Source organism: Aspergillus sclerotioniger (assembly GCF_003184525.1).
Source record: "Aspergillus sclerotioniger CBS 115572 chromosome Unknown BO94scaffold_1, whole genome shotgun sequence".
NCBI lineage: Eukaryota > Fungi > Ascomycota > Eurotiomycetes > Eurotiales > Aspergillaceae > Aspergillus > Aspergillus sclerotioniger.
Window position 1 is genome coordinate 1,315,047 of NW_020290991.1, and position 21,271 is coordinate 1,336,317.

Below are 21,271 nucleotides of genomic sequence, written 5' to 3' on the forward strand. Positions count from 1 at the left end.
TGTGTGTGTGGAAGTAACTTCTTGACGAGATAAATGGTCAATCAACTCCCCACTCTATGGATTTTCATTTTTGCTTTTCTTTTTTTGAGTTCTCTTTATGGAGGGTTGGGGGTTGCGTGTTGGATTACTTTCACTTTATAGGGTAGAGTAGAGTAGAGTAGAGGTACAGGTGTATGTGTATGTGTTGGGTTGGGTTGGGTTGGGTTGTATTATTGTGTACTGTGCGATCCGTAGATAGTGGGCTTATGGATGGAGCTTTTTTTTAAATTGGTTTTAGGTAGGCGGGTGGGGATTATTAGGCTAAGTGCTAGATGTAGTATGGGTTAGTTATGATTCGAGTTGTGTAGGGGGCCACTGGGGATGGAAGTGGAAAGGGTGGGTGTGCGATGGTTGGAGTTTGATTTTGAGTGGACTGTCTACAGGTTATATGAAGGAATGGGAAGAAGGAATGGGAAGAAGGAATGGGAAGAAGGAATGGGAAGAAGGAATGGGAAAATAATGTACACGGATCTACGTGTATATTGCCTGTAGCAAAATTGCTTCATCCAGTGAAGCCGGACGATAGCTAGCTAAATTAGCCAACTAAACAGTAAATCCTAGCATCATGCAAATCACCAGATCCTGCCCCTGTCAATCTATTCACAAGTAACAGTGCGGATAAGGAGCGATGTAGCATGCTTGTATCTTCTCTATCATCGAAGATTATGCAACCAAAGTGGGATCTCGGTAGAACCGTCCCATCACCACATAAGAAACCGCAATGCGAATGTAATCTTCAGAAGACCGCCAGGTTAGATCAATAGATGAGGGTAACTTTTCCGAGACATGCACCAACCCAATGCAAGCAAGACAAAATTCAATGGAATTTATGCAACGTCCAACCGTCCAATAACGCCTCATGAGGATGTAGATGTGATGTGTCATATGCATCGCGTGTAGGTAAGTCAAAAAGTCGTCATTGACTATGTCATTTGAAATGGGAGAGGGATATGCGAGAGGAAAGGTTGAGTCGTAAGCGCTCCAAAGTCGTCAGTGGTATGGACAAGGAAAAAGAGAATGTCGACGATGCTCTAATATCAAAGCGAGGAAAGTATCGTTATCAACAGCCAACGCGCTCATAATGCAATGTACAAGAAAGCAATGAAGCGAAGGTGAGGGATGGTGTCGTTATGTCGTATGCATGAGAAATGTACGTGAGGTATTGTGAAGGTTGCGAGACTCAACTGCTTCGAGGCGCTGTGCGACTTCGTGAAAGCCGTTGGCTCCGTCGTGGGGGCTTTCTGTCATCGCTGGAGTCATTGGACTGGCTGGGGGTCTCACTCGGAGCAACCTTTGGTCGGATCCTCAATTTCTTGTCCTGCGCCAGAAGATCGGGGCTATCGGTTGCAGATTCGAAAGAGCTTGTCTCGGCCTGCTCAGTGGTTGGACGGATTGTAGGCGTCTGGACAACTGTTTCAGGGCTGACCCGCAATCGCAAGGACACAAGGTCATTCTGATCGTCACGGAATGCAATTCCGACCGTGACATCCGGAAGGATCCGTCGCTTATTCTCACGAGCACGGGTGCGTCGGACAGCAGGTCGAGGGTTATCGTCAGCATCGCTTTCATCTGCAGAACGTTTGCTGCCCGTGCTGAATGGCGACGAGGACCTCGATGAGGGCTGGAGGCGTGACTTCATAATCGCCTTCGACGAAGGCGCGTCTGCCAGAGACGTGTTATTGTCCTCGCCAAGTAGATTCATGAACGCTCGATCTATGTTCCCACGGCACTGCTGAAGCATTTCTACTATGGCGCTCTGGTCGAACTTGCCCCCAAGACCCGCCTGTATAGCGGAAATTTTCCACGGGGTGGCCATGTCTACGATCGTGGGTTTAGCAGCCGACGCCTCCTTCTCCCGCTCTTTCTCAACTTTGGGGATACACGGCAGACCGGTATGGGGCCCATCGCTGTGTCGCACGGAAGAGTAATGATGAAAATCCTAGACAGATTAGACAATTATACAATAGGAATCTGGCGGCGCAGGCCCACTTACATGGAATGCGATGTGTACGATTTCTCTCTCTTCGGTTGCGGGCGCGTGGACATCGCGAAAGTTCTGAATACCGTACATGGTATAAACGTTGACGTCCCTCTTGAAAGATTGACAGAACGCCTGGATCTCCTCCGCTCCTCCCCAGACGCCCTTCTTCCGTGACTCTGCCACCTTGGAATCAAAGCTCCGCTCTTTATCCTTGGCCGACGGAGGCGCTGGGCTAGACGACGAGGAGGAACAGTAAGATTGCCGGGCGGCCGCGGCCGCGGCCCGTCGAGGAGCTCGACGCTCTCCACCGGCGGCGGCTATAAAGCTCATGAAGTAATCTTTGTTTGCAGAGATGTGGTCTGCAAGCCGGTCACGGATTTGGTCGGCGTGGGTGAAATCTCCGTAGAGCTGATCGGAGAGCGCGTAGTAGAGGCAGTTGCCTAGGATCGACAGTCAGATCGGTTCAGGAGCATGATTTCGCGATCCAATTGAGGCCAGTCCGGCGCTGAGAATCCAATGGCAGGGACAACATTACCATCACCCTCAGTGGGGAGAGCATAGAGCCCTAGCTCATTGAGGCAGGGAATCTCCAAAGTTTCCGCCTCCATGGTCTTGCTGCGCGTATTGCGAGGCAGCTTCACCTTCTCGGAGGGCTGCTGAGGAGTTTTGACCATGACCTCATTTGTCGGAGAGCTTGAGTAATGCTGACGGGCAGTCGTGACTATAGGCACGATTCTGCCACCGTTTGGAACGTCCGCCATGGTTGGTGAATAGCCCTGCCCGACGAACGGCCCTCATTTGGCGCAAGGGGAACACAGAAGAGCCTCGTCGAGCAGAGGGGAGGAGGGGAGGGACAATAGGAAGAGAGGTGGGGGGAAGGGAAATGGTTGAACGTTCGTGGACCGGAATGGGGTGAATGGAGGAAGAGGGAGGGAAAAGCAACACACGATCTACACGCGAGACAGGCGAGACTTTTCTTGTTCGGACGGAGAGTGCGGAGGAACCCCGTTACTGACTTGCGACTACTTACTGTGTACTGCGTACAACGGAAAGTGGAAAGTTACTCCCACTTACAGCCCCGTTCCTTACCGAGGATGGGGCGGTGAGCTAATCTGCCGGGTATGATTGGTTCGGACACCCGTGAAGTGTTGCCGATGACGCCAGACGTCCATACGCCGCTCGCCGTTCGCTGATGGCCTCAGTGGTTGGATGGATCTTTCCGGTCGGGAGCGGTCAGGCCAGACGGACTGGTTCTTCGCTGGTACATCTCTCCGGCCATGCAGACGTACCTGATGAAGTGGCCTGAAGGACGGGGCCACTGGAGCAGGTCATGGTCAGATCCGCCAGCATCGCCGATTTAGCCTTCCTGCACATCATCTTTCTCCCATTATTCACGACTCAGGGTCCTAAAACCTGACCTATGCCACCGGCCCAGTCTGTGTCGGTCGGTTCGCCCGTACGGTACGCAGTTGGTCGGGACGCGTTCCATACCCTGTATTGTACGAACATTACCGGAAACCGCCCGTACTTTACAAGGCCCGAAGAAACAAGTTCAATGTTCTTATCTGGCGGGATCGGCCTCCGATAACCTGGCTGATTGGGATCATGCCTCCGCAATCCCTCCGCTTGGCTTGACTCATGCTTTATTTTATCTTGCTATCTCCCTGTCCAGACACTTCTTCTTAAATATGTCTGTGTAACCAGCGACTTCCATCATACATCCTAGCAATAATTGGACCCTTCATCGCAGCAACAAAGATGGCTACCAACCGCATTGTAATCCTGGGGTAGGACTACTTCCCCGCAAGTCTACAAGATACCAGTTGATATACTAACTGTTATCTCAGGGCCGGTGTGTCTGGCCTCACCACCGCATATCTCCTGTCCAAAGATGCCTCCAATAGCATCACGGTTCTCGCTAAACACATGCCCGGTGACTACGACATCGAGTATGCATCTCCTTGGGCTGGTGCCAATTATCTCCCGTATGTCCTCCAAGGGTAGGCCCGTCCGACCCTTCATCTTACACGACCCAATTCACAAGTCTAACCCGAGGACATCTCGTAGTGTGGGCAAGGCCGGCAGCGACCACGAGAGATGGGAACGAGACACTTGGCCCGCTCTGAGAGAGCTGACGAAGAACCATCCCGAAGCGGGCATTCATTTCCAAGGTACGCCTCCAAACCCCCCTCCCATTGAAAATCCATACTAAACCACTCGTCATCAGAAACCATCGTGTACAACCGCACAAAAGATCAGGGATCAGCAACCGGCGAATGGTTTTCGGAGTTGGTGCAGAAGGACCCATGGTATATGGATGTTGTTCCTGACGTCTGTGCACATTCTCTCCTTCACCATCCACGCTCCTAACCCCCCGCAGTTCCAAGACATCCCCGCCGACCAGCTAGCCCCCGGCATTGACAACGCATCCAAGTTCACATCCGTGTGTATCAACACCGCAGTCTACCTACCCTGGCTTGTCGGCCAATGCCGGAAGAACGGAGTCGTCTTCAAACGAGCCGTCCTCAAGCACATAGCCGACGCAGCCACCGGACACCACACAGGTCAAAAGGCCGATGTGATAGTCAACTGCACTGGGCTGTCGTCCAAGAGGTTGGGTGGGGTGCATGACGACAAGCTCTACCCTGCACGCGGCCAGATCGTCGTCGTCCGCAACGATCCAGGGAAGATGGTGTCGATCTCCGGCACTGATGATGGAGAGGATGAGGTCGTCTATATGATGACTCGGGCAGCTGGCGGCGGGACCGTCATTGGAGGCTCGTACCAGAAGAACCAGTGGGATCCGCTGCCTGATCCCAACCTAGCCACCCGCATCATGAAACGAGCAGTAGCTCTATGCCCTGAGCTGGTCGAGAAGGGCCAGGGCATCGAGGGTCTGGATATAATTAGACATGGAGTTGGACTGCGGCCCCTTCGTGAGGGCGGGCCGCGCGTTGAAGCAGAGAAGATCGACGGCGTGTCCGTCGTGCATAACTACGGTCATGGTGGATTCGGATACCAGGCTTCGTATGGTTGCGCGGGAGATGCTGTCAAATTGGTCCAGGAAACTTTGCGCCGGAAGGACAAAGCCAAGTTGTAGACTTGTGGGCATTAGATAGTATGCGCCGATTAGAAAAGCTGAACTAAACTTAAATCAGAGATTGAAATTCACCCATCTTTCAGCGCGGATACTGACTGGTACGTAAAATTCCAGAAATGTTCTGGCTCAACCGTTGAATGACCGCCACAGAGTCTGAATTCATCATGACGACATAGCCCGTAGAGCTAACTTTTTACCCCAGACTGTCTACCTGCCTATCCGAGACAGCTCCAACTTCTACAGTTCATTGTATCTTGTTTCAATTGCTGCACATATTGGAATTTATTCTGTCAAATTGACGCCAATTCCGTCCAGATCATTTTATAACACAACTTTGTCAATATGAAGTACAAGTCTCCACAGGTAGAGGAGTACCCGGATACACCCGATGCTCCCAAGCGAAAGCTCGACCAGAGAGATTCCGAGACAGCAACCGGTGAAGGAAGCCTCGAGGCAGAAAACGAACAACCGCCTAGCAAAGCGTCCAAGTCTAGCGGAAAGGCTGCTGCTGAGGAAGATGATGTGATCCAGGAGAATGATGAGGAGTTCGAGGACGAGGAGCTCGAGGATGATATTGAGGGTGTTGAACAAGATGAAGAGGAAGGTGTAGAAGGGGAGGATGATGAGGTTGTGGAAGAGGATGAGGAGGAGGAAGAAGAAGAAGAAGAAGAAGAGGGTGATGAAGGATTGCCCGAGGACGAGGACGCAGAAGGAGAAGAGGATTACGAAGGAGAAGAAAAAGAAGAAGATGCATCAAGCAAGCCGAAACTGGAAAAGGTGGTTGATGAGTTTGGCCGAACTCCTCTCCACGGTACAGCAATCGCCGAGGGACATCTGGAAAGTTCTCCAGAGACACTCCTTGCCATGGCCATTGATGCGATGTTGAAGTCGCGGCCCATTTCGCATGATCTGTCTGAGCGTGCGGTCAAGAAGGTCATCGAGGTTGGGTACCATGATATACAGAAACTGGGGGAGAGTAGTTGGGAGGAGAGAACGATGGTTCTCAAGGATGGGGGATATAATCGGTATAGGGAGCAGGGGGCGACGAATCTTGGTGATTTGGCGGAGTTGATCACTGAAAAATACGGTACGTCTGCTTATTTCCTAGAGTACATGAGATGATTTTGTGGCTGGTATAACTGATTGTATCTTGCAGACGGTGATCTAAACAATCTGTTGAAGAAAGCCCATAATGACCGAGATGAGACGAGACAATTGATCAAGGAGATCAAAGGACTGGGCGATCTGGGAGCCGATCTCTTTTTCAACAATGTTCAGAGTGTTTGGCCGTCAATGGCACCGTTTATGGATGGACGCAGCTTGCAAACGGCTGATAAGGCCGGGATTAGCACGGACCTGGATGCTATCTACGCCGACCTGGGACATGACTCGACCAGGATGAGCCGACTAGCCAATGGATTGTCTGCTGTCAGGCTGGAGAAAAGGCAGGGGGATCTCATGGCGGTATGAACGATTGGTGTAAGGGTTCTAGATAGCTCCGGTACATTGCTGGTAGTTAATTAGGCATCCGTCTAAAGCAAGTATGCCCGTCAGTGATGGTCATCCCTCCGATAGCTAAATTGTAGCTGCCTGTCAGATATGACGTATGCTCGGCCCTCGTGATCATTGAGGGATGGCCATGGCGTTCAAAGATGCCAATGAGGTAGTACATTGCTTGTGACAGTCACAGGGAGCATTCGCCTCCCTTGGCATGGCCATCTAGGACAAGACAGCAGCTGTTTCGTAGTTTCATCCCTATCCAAGAATAGTGATCGAGATGGGTCATAATTTCGCCTATTTGCGGACGCCCCGGGGTGCTGCTGAGTCATCTGTTGGCGGGCTTGGCGGACCCGCTGCTTGCGACAGCGCGACAACTGATGCTTGAGCCTCGCCATCTCCTTGGTTTCCCTTCCGTGCTCTTCCTTCCTCTTACTTGTCAAAGAAGCTTGGTTCAAAGGTGAGTTCTGGCCCCCTTCATGTGTCATCCTTCTACCCACAGCCCAATCGAGTGTTTATCCCTCACGCGACAATACCTGACGTAGCTGTTATGGTATCTTGCCTGCTGGAGCACAAATGACGATAACCGGAACTGGCATTCGCTTCATCTTGTTGAGTCAATAAGACTAACGTCTGTGTTATACAGGAAATATCCTCTCTCGATCTTTCCCACCGACGATAGCCCTAACCCTCCTACCTAAACGCTATATTGATATCCCAACAACCGGCTATATAGGCACAAAAGCTCCATAAGTCCAGACAGTTGCGAAAATGGATCTTTCTAACATCTTGTACGTCGATCATGGCCTCGTACCGCATAAATTGAGACGAATTATGTCCTAATGTAGTGAACAACCACAGTCGGATCGTTAACATCGCCGTTGGCGTGCTCATGGTGCTGGGAGGTATTGCGCAATTCTTCCCTGCGTCTATGAGCACCATCATTGTCGGTGTCTATGTGATTATCTTTGGTACCAGTGAGTGATCACACCGGTCAGCTGCTTAAGGTTAAGGATCATATACTCATGCTATGCTGCGCATTAGTCGTCGGTGGATTGGAATTTCTGCCCAACGTCCCGGATTACGTTTACCGCTATGCGTCATTCCTTTTCTCCTTCCTGGGACGCGGTGCTTGTAAGTCGTCACTATTCTGGAACGCCTGATAGTGCTGTCAGTGTATTGACCACATGCCCAGTCTACATTTTCGTCGGATCGATCATGCTGCACGACCACTGGTTCCGATACATTGCGGGCTCCATCATCGGCTTCATTGGCCTGGGTTACCTGGCCCTGGAGTTCATTCCTTCCATCGAGCCCCCGTCCAACATGCGTGAGGCCGACCAGAGTTGGGGCGCCGAGCAGGTCTAAGCGCGGTGAATACGTGTTCTTGGGTGATAGGGCGGTGGTGTATGACGCATGATTCCTTTGTCTTTTCAGAGTTGGTTATCGTCTGCGGATGCTCTAGCTGACAAGGACAAAAGATACGGCGATTGTAAACGAGGCGTTCGAAGCATGAGTCAGAGTCAGTGGGAGTAAAAACAGCTTCGATGCGATGTTTGATGATCGACGAGCGCGATGATTGATTCTCAGCGATGATTCAAGTGATGTGAAGGAGCGAAAGTAAGAAGATCGGATCGGAGGACGGTTTTGTCGACTGAAAAAAACACCAGATCATTCTAAATTACGTTATCCTTTTATCTCAAACGGTGGGTGTGATTGGGAGTATTCTAAAGGTCTAGGTTGTCTTAAGGGGTCAATGGTCTGTCCGCAGTGGATGTCGCTATTTTCTGCTCATTAGTTTTGTATAATAAGTAGATGATATATAATACTCCCACGGTCTTATGTGGTCTTGCAAGTTTAGATCTGGCCGCGTGGCATGATGGCAACTGCATTGTTGAATTTGACATCACTCCACAATTTTCAACCATGGCCAAGCAGTACAGAGTACAAATTGAGCACTACTTAGCGATCGTAGACCACGCCAGCATTGCCCCGGCGTCTTGAATTACTATATGGGGCAATCTCAGCTACCATTCTCCGACGAAAAAGACCCATGTCAGGTGGGTAAGGTTATCTGATCCGTTTTGCCGCTTGAGGCAATTTGCACCTTTACATACTACGGAAAACCTATCCCGGAACTAAGTAAGCCGTCCATAATGCCCCACGAAGAGAACCGAAAGGCATCAGAAGCGGAAAATGGATAGTAGTGCAGTCCGCAGACGTTCTCCATCAGGCATTGGCTGCACAAGCCCGAGCGGGTTCGGCGTTGTCTTCCGGTCCCAGAATTCGGAGATGGCAATACCCCAGCTCGGAGATAAGCAGGTTCGTTCTCAGAGAATGGAGCACCCTCGCCTATCCAGAGTAGACTGGGTTATCGAAACGGGGCCGTTATCACCTGTTCCAGATGCGGTAAAACACTGCGCCGTCCCACTCAGCTCACGGACTGCTTTCTCGGGGCCTCATTGTTGAATCCGCACCGGCGCACCACACTTTGGCCATGGAACATTCTGTTGGGGGGGCTTATGATTCATCACATAGTCCCCCTTGGCGTATGGATCTCGATTGAGTTGCCTGTTGCCCACATGCAGCATATCTCACTATCGAGCACTAGGCTGACACTACTTCTTGGACAGCCTATCACTGCGCCCTATTGCAGCTGTGGTCGTTGCCTCCTCCACATGTCTCACGCGGCATGATCGACCCAAGCGTCGCAAAGCCGTTGCACCGAGCGGACGCTCAGTCTAACTAGTGGAGTAAGCCTCGCCTCGTCCATGATCGCTCTGTCTGTCGGGGCGACAGCGCCAAGATCGCGCCAAGAGCCCGCCAAGATTCTACATCGACTTTATCAATCACTGATTGATTATTTTCGATCCAGAATCAGCCTTACCTTGCGACCCGAGTGCTCGTAGTCATGAGACCCGGAATCAATAATGAACAGTAGTATACCTCTTCAGAAATGTGAGACAAATAGCCGAGTTCCGGGTTATCCGGTTGCGTATGCAAACGATGATGACTTTCCCCGTTTTAGTTTACCCAACAAGTAGGAATGATATCCGATTCACGGGCTCCGCGTTGAACCCCCGAGTCGGTGTAGGGCGGCAATTAGAGTCCGAGAGATGGGTGGGAAAGGGAAAAAAAGTCGAACCCTAAATCGACGCAGGTTGCCGTGTTTAGCGTCATTGAATCGTATCATATCATATCCATCTCACATCATATCATGCCGCTGGGTCAGGTTATCGGCGTCACGCCACGATCGACTAGTGGCGTTTGATTGGGGTGATTTGTTGACCACGCGTGTCGGATGAGCCGATCGTGCCAATAAAAATGAACATGGTGTCGGAACTTGGAAGGGTTGGGTAACGACGATAGATAAGACGAGGTAATTTTGGGGTTGAACAAAAATTAGATTAGGAGGTCGGACATGGTACTTCACATCCCCACTCAATTATTGCGAATGTTACCTATCAGATTCATCTGGCTCGGATGTCGACGGGCCCCGGGGCAAAAAAAGGAGGTGTCAGGATGTCAGTCAGACGCAGCTGCGCCTTGCGCAGACAGCGTCGGAAGGTTTTGGAAGTCTAGAAGGTGATAGTCTACATACGCCAGGGCGAATCGGCACCCGGACACAGAGAAAGGCAGGCAAGGTACTTTGGATGTTGGGTGGGTAGGATCCAATCACATGGACGATAGATCAAACGGGCCTTTCGTCAGCCGCGTCGGAGAGATAACAACCTGTTCCGGTGCTAGGCAGTAGCAGCCTTACACGGTCGTAGGGGACCAGTGGGCTGCTATTCTTATGCACTTGGTTACCTAGCCCAACAACTAGCACCACTAGGGCGGTGCTTCGTACCGCCGACAACCGAGTGAAAACCAGCCATAGTGTGACCACCGGAGCGGAGATGGACACTCGGGATATCGTGATGGAATCTCCGAAGCAGCCAATGTGGTTGCCTAGAATGTCGCTGACTGACACACTAGGGTTTTATGCGCCAATGATAGGCTGATGAATAACGCTTATTCGCGAGCGGACGCGCTATGGACTGTTCGGGAAGGCGCGCTGCCCCTTGGACCCAGTAAGCTAGACCAGAAAAGGCAGCGGTGGAGCTCGGATGAATCGATCTGGGGAGGCCGCAGGCAAATGGGATGGAAAACGGCTTGTGAAGGAGAAAAAGGGAGGGAACTACGCGACCGAGCTCACACGCAAATTCTGCCGGCTCTCCCCCAGAGAAAGGCAGGGAACAAACAAAGATCGCAAGGATCCAGACTTCCAGACTTTCAGACCTTGTCAGACTATCGGTTTAGCCTACAGATTGCAGGGGCAAAAAGCAAAAACCCAGGCGAGCAGAGGAAAAAGGAATAGCCCCGGTCGTAGATCCCCCTGGGAGATCGATAACAGAAGGGCTGTCGTTGATAAGACCACACTACTGGGAGTGAGTGACAGACCGACGGAGCACGCGAAGTAGGGAAAAAAAAAAGAAAAAGAAAAAAGGGAAAGTCCGCTTAAAAGTAGAGAGCGAAAAAAACAGACCGTGAGACGTCTTGGTAAGTAATCTGGTACTTTCTATTTGCCCGTCTCATGACAGATCCATCCGAAAAAGGTCTGGCCCGTGGTTATCAGCGTTCGGTCACCCTCACCTTCATCATCATCATCTCCATCTCCATCCACCATAGTACTTACCCACTTCCTGCCTCTACTATTATCAATCTTTCTTCTGCTTCCTCGGCTCTCTCGCCTTCCTGTCATTCATCCACCACTCCACCAACCTTTCCACAACCCCCCCCTGATTCTCTCCCTTTCTCCTCCCCCCTTTCAACCATTTCCTCCCCCTCCCCTCATCATATCTGATCCGACATTCCATCGCCTTGGATTGATCGCCCTGTTCCCGCCGATCTTTCTTTTCCTGTCGCCGCTGTCCTCCCTCCCCCAACGATCGATCTATCTATCCCATCTCTCCAGACCGTTCCTTTGAGCCTCCTCCATTCCCGTACTTTTGCTCTGCCCCCCCATCGACCTGCGATCTGTCCTCCTTTTAATTCTCTCTCGTCCCTTCCGCCTTTCTCACCTGTTCGCTCGCACCAGAATTCCGGAACACAGCACCCGATACCACTGGATCGCCACCCAGACCACCCAGTCGTGGATTGGCCAACACCCGGGTTCTTCGTGGCAGATCTGTTGTCCATCATTACAGTTCGGCTGGTTGCTGATCTTCTCTTTTGACTTTTGATCGCTCAACTTTTCCAAGACTCCCTTTCTTCCTTCTAGCACGCTTTGGCCGTTGTCAGGGATCATTGTTCCTCGTCCCCGGCTCCGCCTGGTTGGCTTTGGGAGTTTCACTAGCTGCAGTTACCTGCCTCCCAGTCAGGCTGTCGTTAGACTTTTCTTTTCTTTTTCCCCTGCACTGTCATCTTGACCGACTTTTGACTTTGTGATACAATACATTACTCTCCCCCGACTGTGGTGCGACGTACCTTCACGACAGGTCCTCCCCTTATTTCGACTACGATCCATCTCGAGTGACTCGCTCTCCTCTCGGAGGTACCTTGATCTGGGCCCTTGTCGCTAGGAGATAGAGAAAGCAGGAAAATAACCACACAGGCCTTGGTTGGCAATGTTGGCATCAATTCCCCAGATGGAGACGGTGCGATCGCTCCCTCGGAATCCGGATATGGTTGCGCGGCATCCATCAGCGGAGGACTTGGACGCTGCTCAGCAGCTGATCTCGTCTGCTCAGGCTGGTCGAGAGCACCTCATCGATCGCAACCGTGACGATGATGCGTCCCGAGGATTCGATGCGAGACATACTCCCACCCCCTATGATTCCGAACGACCCATTCACGGTTCTACGATGCAATCTACCGAAGTCGCTCTTGCAGATAAATCATCACCGAAGTCCCAGAAAGACACATCTTTTCTCGGACACTCTTGCAGGTTAGTGTTCCTTGATTCCCGTTGTTATTGCGTGGGCAGTACTGACTTCGGTGGCCTTTTTTAGTAACTGTGGAACGAAAAGCACCCCGCTATGGCGACGATCACCGACCGGAGCGATGATTTGCAATGCCTGTGGCCTCTATTTGAAGGCCCGGAATGTCGCCAGGCCCACGAAGCGGAACCGTATACACACAAGTTCCGAACCTACTCAACCCCAACCACCGCAACAACAGCAACCTCCGATAATCCCCCAGCATGAGGCACACCACTCACACAGCGAAGGAGGCTGCCATGGTTCCAAGGGTTCTTGCCCCGGTGGGGGTAACTGCAACGGCACAGGCGGCGCTGAGGGGTGTGACGGGTGCCCAGCCTACAACAACCGGGTGTACAAATCTACTGCCCGAGGTACTATACCAGTGCATGCTTGGGGTCGACCCGCTCATCCAGAGAGCGAAAAGCCTCTGCCTGTACCGGAGTCGGAGGTGCCCGGGAAGAATGGTGCACCGGCCGAAGGAAATATGTTGGTATCGTGTCAGAATTGTGGAACTACAGTGACCCCGCTTTGGAGACGAGACGAGAATGGTCATCCGATCTGCAATGCGTGTGGTATGTTTTTCTTTCCCTCCTTATCTCCTGTGCCAGGTTGAGCCCTGAAGTGGCTGACTTTGTTTAGGTCTATATTACAAGCTCCACGGGTGCTATCGCCCCACCACAATGAAGAAGACCATCATCAAGCGGCGGAAACGCGTTGTGCCGGCTCTGCGGGAACATTCCCCGACCGCCGCTACACAATCGTCCAACGGTTCTTCTGCGTCACCCGAAGCGTCACCAGCGACACTGGCTCGCGTCCACGACGATCACTACCGATACTACAGTGCTGAGCCGGTGGACCATTACCCTCCGATGTCTGGAGAAAGGATTTCACCAGCCGCCCCAAGGCAGTTTGGTTTCGCACCCCCGCCTGTCGATTTTACCGGATTTGGTTCTGGGCCCGTCTCCTTACCGCACCACCCCCCGCCACCGAGATTGTTAGAGCCTGATCGCATCAGTGCTCCAAGCCACTCCCCGGTGTCTCAGTTTGGTCGGCGGTCTCTTTCGCCAAACCCATCGGGAAACCCGAAGAAACGGACCCTTGCAGAGACCGCGTCATCAGCCGAGGCTATGTCCATTCCCACCACTCTGGAGAACGGGTCCAACCAACTTCCTCCTATCATGTCCTCTATCAACCCTTCCCCCCCTGCCCGCCTCAGTTCTATCTCTTCTCTCCTCAACCACAACAACCACGACGATTCGCGCCTAGATCCCTCGCTCGCTGCTCTTAGCCGTCAGCACCACCCGCCTCACCAACCGTCCCCGCTTGCTCCTCCGCCGTCACAGATGTTGCCCGGTGTGTCGGAGCTTGATGGTCTCCGGGAAGAGCGTCGCTTGAAGTTGCAACGAGAAGCGGAAGAAATGCGTGAGATGCTGCGAGCGAAGGAGCGCGAATTAGCTGAATTGGGACAGCAATGATCATGGATCAAATTGTGTGGAAATTATTGCTTTGTTCTACCTTACCTTTGTTCGATCATACACTTGGCGCAGACTTTTTCTGACGAGATACCATTTCAACACGATGAGTTTCACGGGACTTGTGCACTATTAAGGGAAAAAAAGTTCTCTATCTTTTACTTGGGTTTAATTTGTTTGAAGCGCTGGCGGGATAAGCGACTACAAAAGAAAGACAATAAGGAGGCATGCTTTGTTGTTGTTTGTTTACATCTTCTCTCAGTCTCCCCTTTTCTTGTTTGGATGGTTCCGGCGGATGGGAGGCAAGGTTCTAATCGCAGGATACGGGTGAGATTGCTGTCTTCGTAGGGTATGAATAGATCTCGGTACGGTAATATGGGCTTATCAAGATGTCTTTGGATGAAAGCTTTGATTAAATCTGTAGCGATTATCTGAAATCTTTATCTCAACACTGATTGATAAGGTTATTTTAGATCGGTTCGGCCCGAAATCGGCTTGTCTGGCCTCTGAATCCATATTATTCTCAAGTAATTCAATTGCAGTGCCTCGTAAATACCTACCTGGTTCTAGCGGCCATAGATAGATTACAGTGATCAGACCACCCACCATCTACCTAATCACGGATCAGAATCAACCTCCGTCTTTATTCAACACTGAATGCCGAATGAAGTAAGTACCCCCGCCCCCCTTCCTCCTTCCTATCCTACCCTATCATATCTCATCCTATTAATCACACCCCTCCTCCCCACCTTACTCATTTAAGACTAAGCTCCACTGGTAAAATGCTTTGTGACTAGTATCTATACTATTGACTAATTTGGTAGTTAGTAGGAGCGTAGCATCGTTCCGAAGTTTTTCCATTGGCTTATGTATGTGTTCGACTAGGTTGTTAGTAAGCGGAATTTGAATGATACTTCTGTTAGTATTACCTACCTAGTACCTACCTATGTAATAGTATTACGGTTATTGTAAGGGGATTATTTGTGTTTGTTTGTTTGTTTGTTTCTGGTGGGGTAGTAATATTGCTTATAGCTAGCTTCGATGGTTAATTTCTCTGGGATGTTGTGGCGTGGCCCCCGGGGGGATGGAGATGGATGGATGGTACATCCAGCTGGTATTTGGTATTTGCTATTTTGTACGGAGTATTGGTTTGTTCTGATATAGTATGTATGATATGATATGGTATGATTAATTCCCTGGATCCTTGAAAGTACGATGAGGAGGGAGGTGAGGAAAGGAAGAGCAAGATAAGACGTGGTTTTAGATCAGCCGGATAGTATGATGATGTGATGTGATTGATAAGATTACGGACGGGATGGGCGGATGAATTATTATCAGGAGGGAGGTACACTACTAGGTGTTGAGGCGGGTGAGATAGGGGGAGTGAGGGGGGGTTAGATTGGTTTTGGGTTGAGACGGGAGCGGTTAGACTGATTTTTTTTTGGGCTGGTTTTGTTGTTGTCTAATCATTGTCTGTCTAGATGTTCTGTTTGTCTGGTTGTTTGTTGGAGGGGATTTGGAAGTGTGTGTGTAGGTTTGTTTTTCTTGTTTAGGTGAGAGGAAGAGATTGTGTATGGAGCAAGGTTGAAGGTGTTGATTGGTAATGTAATCATATAGTCATTAGTGATTGAACATCCTGAGAATGAGAAGAATGTACAAGGTGGCAGAATAGTGTACAAGTACAACGGCGGCTTGGGATATCGAACAAAAAGAGGATCAAGATGCAGGGTCATGTATCATGCATCACGCAAATGTCAAAAACAGTGGAAATCTCGTGAGTAGATAGGGAAAATGAGGGTATTTGAGTGAAATAGGTATATCGTTAATCATCTACCACCAATCGCCGTTGACTGGTCGACTTGCAGTTTCTCGACGACTCTTGGATCATGGTTGTCGTCGTGACTTCGATCCCGGCTAATGTGCCATCATGGTTTGCTTCACCGGACTTGACGTCGATGGTGTACATGCCGTAGTCCCGATCCTGGGAATAGAGCTCGACCTTTTGCCGATGCGAGCGTGCGGTCATTCGGGCAGCGGTCATGCGGCTCGCTGACATGGTTGGATTGCGAGTGTAGCTGTTGGTTGAGAGGAAGCGAGGGAAGATGCGACTGACGAGTGGGCGGAGGAATGGTAGACAGGCGCAGATGATAGCGACATTGCATTCTGCGGCGGTCCAGTAGGCGGCTCCGACGTTGCTGTCTGGTTCATTTGTTAGGTCTGTGTCTGCATTATGAAAGGGTCCGGTGACCACATACAGGATGTGTCTTTGCTTTGAGCTACGCTTCTTAGACTTGATAAACGGAGGATGCTGGTGATCACGACCCTGTGTACGGTGGTTAGCATACGTTGGGTGGATGGTCAATATTCATGACTTACAATCCACCAATTGCGAAGACACCCATAAGGGCCAATTTTTGCATGCGCGGAAGTTGCAATTGTGACAAAAGAGGCATCGGCATGATCAACAGGGTTGTGTCTGTGGCAATGTTCATGGATGCGTTGAAAAACCACACTGCTTCGAAGTTGAGACAATAGCCGGGGACGTCGCTATTCCAGAATTTAGCCACTGGGACACAGTTCAGGAAACCACTGATAACTGCCCATGTTCCGTAGGTAGCGACAATGCCCAACGCGACGTAGCAGGCAAGGCGGAAGCGGCGGTCGGGGAAGATCCGAAGATATTGAAAGAGAATGGAGAATTTCGTAAAGATCAAGCTGGCGTTATAGAAGGGAATGGCAGCCCAGAGTCGCTTAAAGAAGGAATTAGCACTATACAAAGGGGTTGGTTGTGTATGGTGGCTTTACCTTTAACTGTGCTTTCAGGACATGTGTGGAAAGGTCGGCGGAGTGTTTTCCAAGGCCGAAATGTACCTCTGTTGCATGTGAGAGAGGGCCTTAGTTGGTTCTGGGATGACCCACGACTTACCTGCAGCGACCAGGCCTAGATACGTACATGCTAACACCTAGGCAGAACAGTTAGCGACCAATGCCTCCCGGAAGAACCGTCTCGGAGCGTTGTACCAAAGAGATAAGAATCATATAGTCTTCGCGACCAATCAATTTCATCAATCCAACTCGCGCGTACATTCGCATAGCGACAATGAGGATTGAAAAACCGGTCAGCACGGCTGTCACCACCAATGCTCGTTGTCCGCGGGCGGCATCATCGTTTATACCTCGGGGAAGTAGAATGCTTCCCACTATCTCATCCAGCATGTCGACAAAAGAGTGAACCAAATGCGCAGTTCTGTGTCCGGGAAAGAGTGTAGATCGTGATGTAGGATAATCTCGATGTTCTTATTGCTTTGATTTGCTGTCTGTATGTCGGTCTGCGTAGATATGCAATCTCCAGGTCCTTAGAACCTAGAGGTCGAAACGTCGTTTACCACATGGGTCGAATAGCACCAACAAGCTTTTAAGGAGAGTGAGTGGGTTAGCGGGAGCTCCTGGGGTACCTTTGATTTCCAAGATCTCACGCCCGAAAAAAATCGAGGGGTCCTGCTCTTATCTGCTCGGTGCTCTGCGTCTCAGATACCCCCCGCAATGGCTCAGAGTTTGATAGTAGTAAATAGCGTGCGAAGACGGCTAGACTGCTGGAGAGCCATGGAAGAATCTATGCAGCGTACGTAGTGGACAATTTGAGCTCGGTGTTGTCCGGCACAATGTGGCTACATGACGGAGACTCCTTTCGAATTGCAGTAATGATCTTAGGCACTAAGTCGGGGTCTCCACTGGTGTCGTGGATAGAGTGGATGCAGTTGAAGGGATACATTAGTCAATGACGGAGTCAACAGTAGAGCGAGACCCAGAATGGCATCCAGCGCCCTGTCACTGGAGTCTCGTTCCGGTGATCGATCCATGGGACGCCACCACGGTGTCTTGAGAACTTCCCTCGTGGGGTATAGTGCCTTTTTTTTATGGGACGGACTCGGCAATATCCCCTGTACGGTACCGTTGATTCGGTTGGACTGGCTCCACCGAGAAGAGAGTAGGTTGAACGCAAATGCCCGTTTCACCTCCAGGCTCGTATCCTCGGGCGTTGGTATCCCATGAGCGACCGCGAGCAGACCATGAATCGAAAGCGTGCAGAAGATAGACCAGGATCAATAACCATATGGAAAAGCTGGGGGAATTCCCTCGATGTGGCTTAGGCGCTGCTGCGAATGTTTAGCCGTCGGTTTCAAGTTGATGAGACAGGCCGCAACCGTGCTGGTGTGGGTAGCGATGGTGGATGCACGCGAGCCCCAAGCGGTATAGGAAGCTTCTGGCACCAAAGAGACTAACAGTAGTGTGACATGATCCTAGAGTTCATTCGTCCATCAATGTTCTTCCTTTCCCGCGAATAGATCAGGATGAGAAATGATCTGCCACCCAGCGTGGCGGTGGGTCACCCAACGAGGAGAAATACGAGATCTCTAGTCCAATGCCTTGCATGAACTATTTCTGGTCCCAGGGACTGTTGCCTGGCTAGCAGTGGCCATCCATGGCTATCTAGATATAGGGAAGAACATATGTTCAGGGCAATGAGCATCAATTGCACGAGGAAACATGCTGTCGGGTCCCAGGCTAGTGGAAGACGCCGGGTAGCCCCCGAAAGTTTCGCCCCTCGATGAAAGTTAAATTTGCAACATCGGAGATCGCGAGCTGCCGCCAGTCAGTAACCATTGGGGCCATTTGCTATGCGGTGGAGCAGACTGACTTTACTTAGCGTCGAGATTGTTTCACGGGCGAATACGTTCACCTGCTCGGGTCAATCGCCAACGACGGTCAATCATTGTTTCTTGCTCTTTGTTCATCGCTCGTCGGAAATTTACCAAGGCGATTGACCACGGTCTGCTCAGTGGTTGATCGACAAGTTGGGGAAACCTTCGTTGTGGGCTTGAGCGCTCGATAGGCAGCGTGTCCGCGCTTTTGGCGACTTACTACGCAGGTCTTCGTCTTGATTGGAACCTTGGATATTCAAGCGACAACTAGTCGCCATAGTCTCCTCCTGCTTCCAACATCCCAGCGGCGGTCGTCGATCTCAACCTAGCCATAGATCAAGCCGTGGTCGGAGTGTGACCAACATAGGAATTTGAATTTGCAAGGTTCGCTAGAATCTATGTATTGCCGCATTCTCCAGGGGCCTAGAACATCCTGTCGAGAGAGTGTGGTTGTCAACAAAGGATAGCGAAAGGACATGCTACTGTTGTACTCCGCACATAGAAAGTAGATATCTTGTCATCCTGTGTCGTTGATAGAAACGTTGGGTGTCTCGCATGACTCGTGACTCCAGCTACAGTGAGGTCCCATGACTTCGTGTCGGAAGCCCGCAGCCGTTGCTATGCTTTGACCGAAGCAAGCCCGTGGGCTCCGAGCTCGCATGTGGAGTATGTTGTACGGCCCTCGCATCGAGCGCACATAATATGTGAACGTGCTGCCAATGCTGGTCCTCGTGGTTGGATGATCCGGTGACAACATTTTTCCGAAGGCACCAGACTCGACGCATCCTCGGCGTTCAATTGTCCTACGGGGTTTGAAGGGTTTGTCCATATTCAGGCACGCGGTTGTGGGAATATGGCTATGATCATCAATAAAAGATGGGTCCTCTTATGCAGGTCCAAAGGGGACAGGGAAGGCGAGTTTCAATAGCGCCGCGCTATTGCTGCGCCGGGCAAGCTATAAGCGGCAAAGGATGCGCACTACCAGACAGCCGGTAGGGATGCCACTAGTGAGCCATGAAGGATGCACATGGCTTGCTGATAAGGATTCTGCAAGAAAGATGAACGCATCAGTGACCTCTTCTGGAAACACTGAGTTTCATTCCAGCCATTTGGATCTTCTTCGCTAATTAAATCGGTGACTAATTGCTTCTTTTGTTTTGAGATTTGGTTTCAATAGCTGGTATTATTCCTTGGAAACTTAACGATTGGTGGCGTTCGTCGATTGTTGCAGGATTGTGCGTGTAAGTCGTAGCCATGCCCTTCATGTAATCTTTGCGATCCAAAGCGCCCGTGAAATGGTGCTTCTTGCATTCGATGACTTCCTTAGGATGGGTACAAAGTAGAACATGTGAAGATGATAAGTATTACGCCATTGCTCTGAACTGAAGGAAGGAGGGGATTGAAGATCGTCGGGTGAGGTGTCAACAACAAGATAGGCCAGTGTCAAATGTCAATAGAGTCACTAGGGCCATCAGACTAGCCCATCAAACCGTTCCTTTAGTGAAAAGTTTCTCATTGACACAGGCTCTGAGTCCGGGGCTGCTGTCAAAAGCCGGCGATGATCGTCGACCGGAGAAGAAAAGGAAAGGAGGAAGTGAAGCGGTCAGGGAGTGAACGAGTGCCCAGCCTGAGTCTCCCTCCATCCCTGACGATCCGCCGCCCCCAACCCAACACGCCTTCCACCACACCATTTCAATAATTCCTGTTGTTATCGGACCTGAGTATATCATAACCTCGGTGCCTTGGTCAAATGCATGAGCAGCCGAAACACTTCTGATTCCAAATCTACCTATCCTTAACTGGAGAGTCGCTCAAGCTTATTGATTTTTGAATTCAGAACTAGTATGTTATGGAATGCAGCTTAATACTCTATCCCGCGGACGCCGTTCAAATAATCGTGGCACTCTTTATCTATAGGGCTGAGGATTCAGAAAAGGTCATCTCGTTGGTCTTATCTACGAAGTGTATTTCTCTAAATCCTACCCCCAGGAGCGCCGGTCACTCGCCAGACTGTTGACCAAAGAAAGAAATCATACCCTCGGGCTGAACGTCAACTCCAGAGTTGTCACTGATCTCCTTTTTTCAATTTGACTTACATCATTGATGCAGAATATTGTGCATGAAATATGGTGGATAATGTGCCAGGAAAGAAATTGCTGTCAATGTTATTGAGAGCTGGTAAGGTGCAAGTGCGATGCATATTCTAGATTGGTAGATGCTATAGTCCGTGAGCTAGAGAGATGTAGCAATTATCTGAGGTAGCCATGGAGCATGTTCACCCCCGACATAGAGCCATATTCTAGAGAGTGCTGAATGCTTTGCCGACAGTGAAGCATTTCGTCATATGGACATGCGGATCCACAGCTAGCCTTTGCAGATCAATGATATTCATGGTTAGCATAGGCGAAGACCTTTTCCTCTTCGCATGTACCTTGATAGTAGACGAGTTTTACAGGCGCAAATTGCTCTTTGGGCTCTTTTTCAAGATCATTTTCAACAAGCGAGTGATCGCCACG

General features: G+C 50.5%; 5 protein-coding genes across 5 annotated transcripts; 3 read left to right on the forward strand and 2 right to left on the reverse strand.

Annotated features, from left to right (window-relative positions):
• Positions 1 to 1,219: 1,219 nt before the first annotated feature.
• Positions 1,220 to 2,781, reverse strand: BO94DRAFT_580433 (OTU domain-containing protein; the record flags this gene model as incomplete). Its single annotated transcript, XM_025615328.1, has 3 exons — positions 1,220 to 1,978; positions 2,033 to 2,460; positions 2,556 to 2,781. 3 exons carry the CDS (start codon positions 2,779 to 2,781, stop codon positions 1,220 to 1,222), a joined length of 1,413 nt encoding a protein of 470 aa, XP_025473365.1.
• Positions 2,782 to 3,349: 568 nt separating this feature from the next.
• BO94DRAFT_529981 (FAD-dependent oxidoreductase) lies at positions 3,350 to 5,180 on the forward strand. The gene is made up of 5 exons (XM_025610576.1): positions 3,350 to 3,807; positions 3,868 to 4,005; positions 4,088 to 4,191; positions 4,248 to 4,351; positions 4,401 to 5,180. The coding sequence occupies exons 1-5, from the start codon at positions 3,779 to 3,781 to the stop codon at positions 5,118 to 5,120; spliced, it is 1,095 nt and encodes a 364-aa protein (XP_025473366.1). The 5' UTR covers positions 3,350 to 3,778; the 3' UTR covers positions 5,121 to 5,180.
• Positions 5,181 to 5,462: 282 nt separating this feature from the next.
• On the forward strand, positions 5,463 to 7,985 carry BO94DRAFT_453140 (TVP15 family protein; the record flags this gene model as incomplete). Its single annotated transcript, XM_025607553.1, has 6 exons — positions 5,463 to 5,700; positions 5,788 to 6,207; positions 6,277 to 6,541; positions 7,479 to 7,594; positions 7,662 to 7,751; positions 7,813 to 7,985. 6 exons carry the CDS (start codon positions 5,463 to 5,465, stop codon positions 7,983 to 7,985), a joined length of 1,302 nt encoding a protein of 433 aa, XP_025473367.1.
• A 4,241-nt stretch (positions 7,986 to 12,226) lies between these two features.
• Positions 12,227 to 14,055, forward strand: sreA (siderophore transcription factor SreA; the record flags this gene model as incomplete). The annotated part of the gene is made up of 3 exons (XM_025613584.1): positions 12,227 to 12,546; positions 12,611 to 13,152; positions 13,220 to 14,055. 3 exons carry the CDS (start codon positions 12,227 to 12,229, stop codon positions 14,053 to 14,055), a joined length of 1,698 nt encoding a protein of 565 aa, XP_025473368.1.
• Positions 14,056 to 15,874: 1,819 nt separating this feature from the next.
• Positions 15,875 to 17,268, reverse strand: BO94DRAFT_552196 (PTH11-like integral membrane protein; the record flags this gene model as incomplete). Its single annotated transcript, XM_025613585.1, has 6 exons — positions 15,875 to 16,251; positions 16,308 to 16,375; positions 16,429 to 16,802; positions 16,858 to 16,925; positions 16,979 to 17,015; positions 17,074 to 17,268. The coding sequence occupies 6 exons, from the start codon at positions 17,266 to 17,268 to the stop codon at positions 15,875 to 15,877; spliced, it is 1,119 nt and encodes a 372-aa protein (XP_025473369.1).
• Positions 17,269 to 21,271: the final 4,003 nt, after the last annotated feature.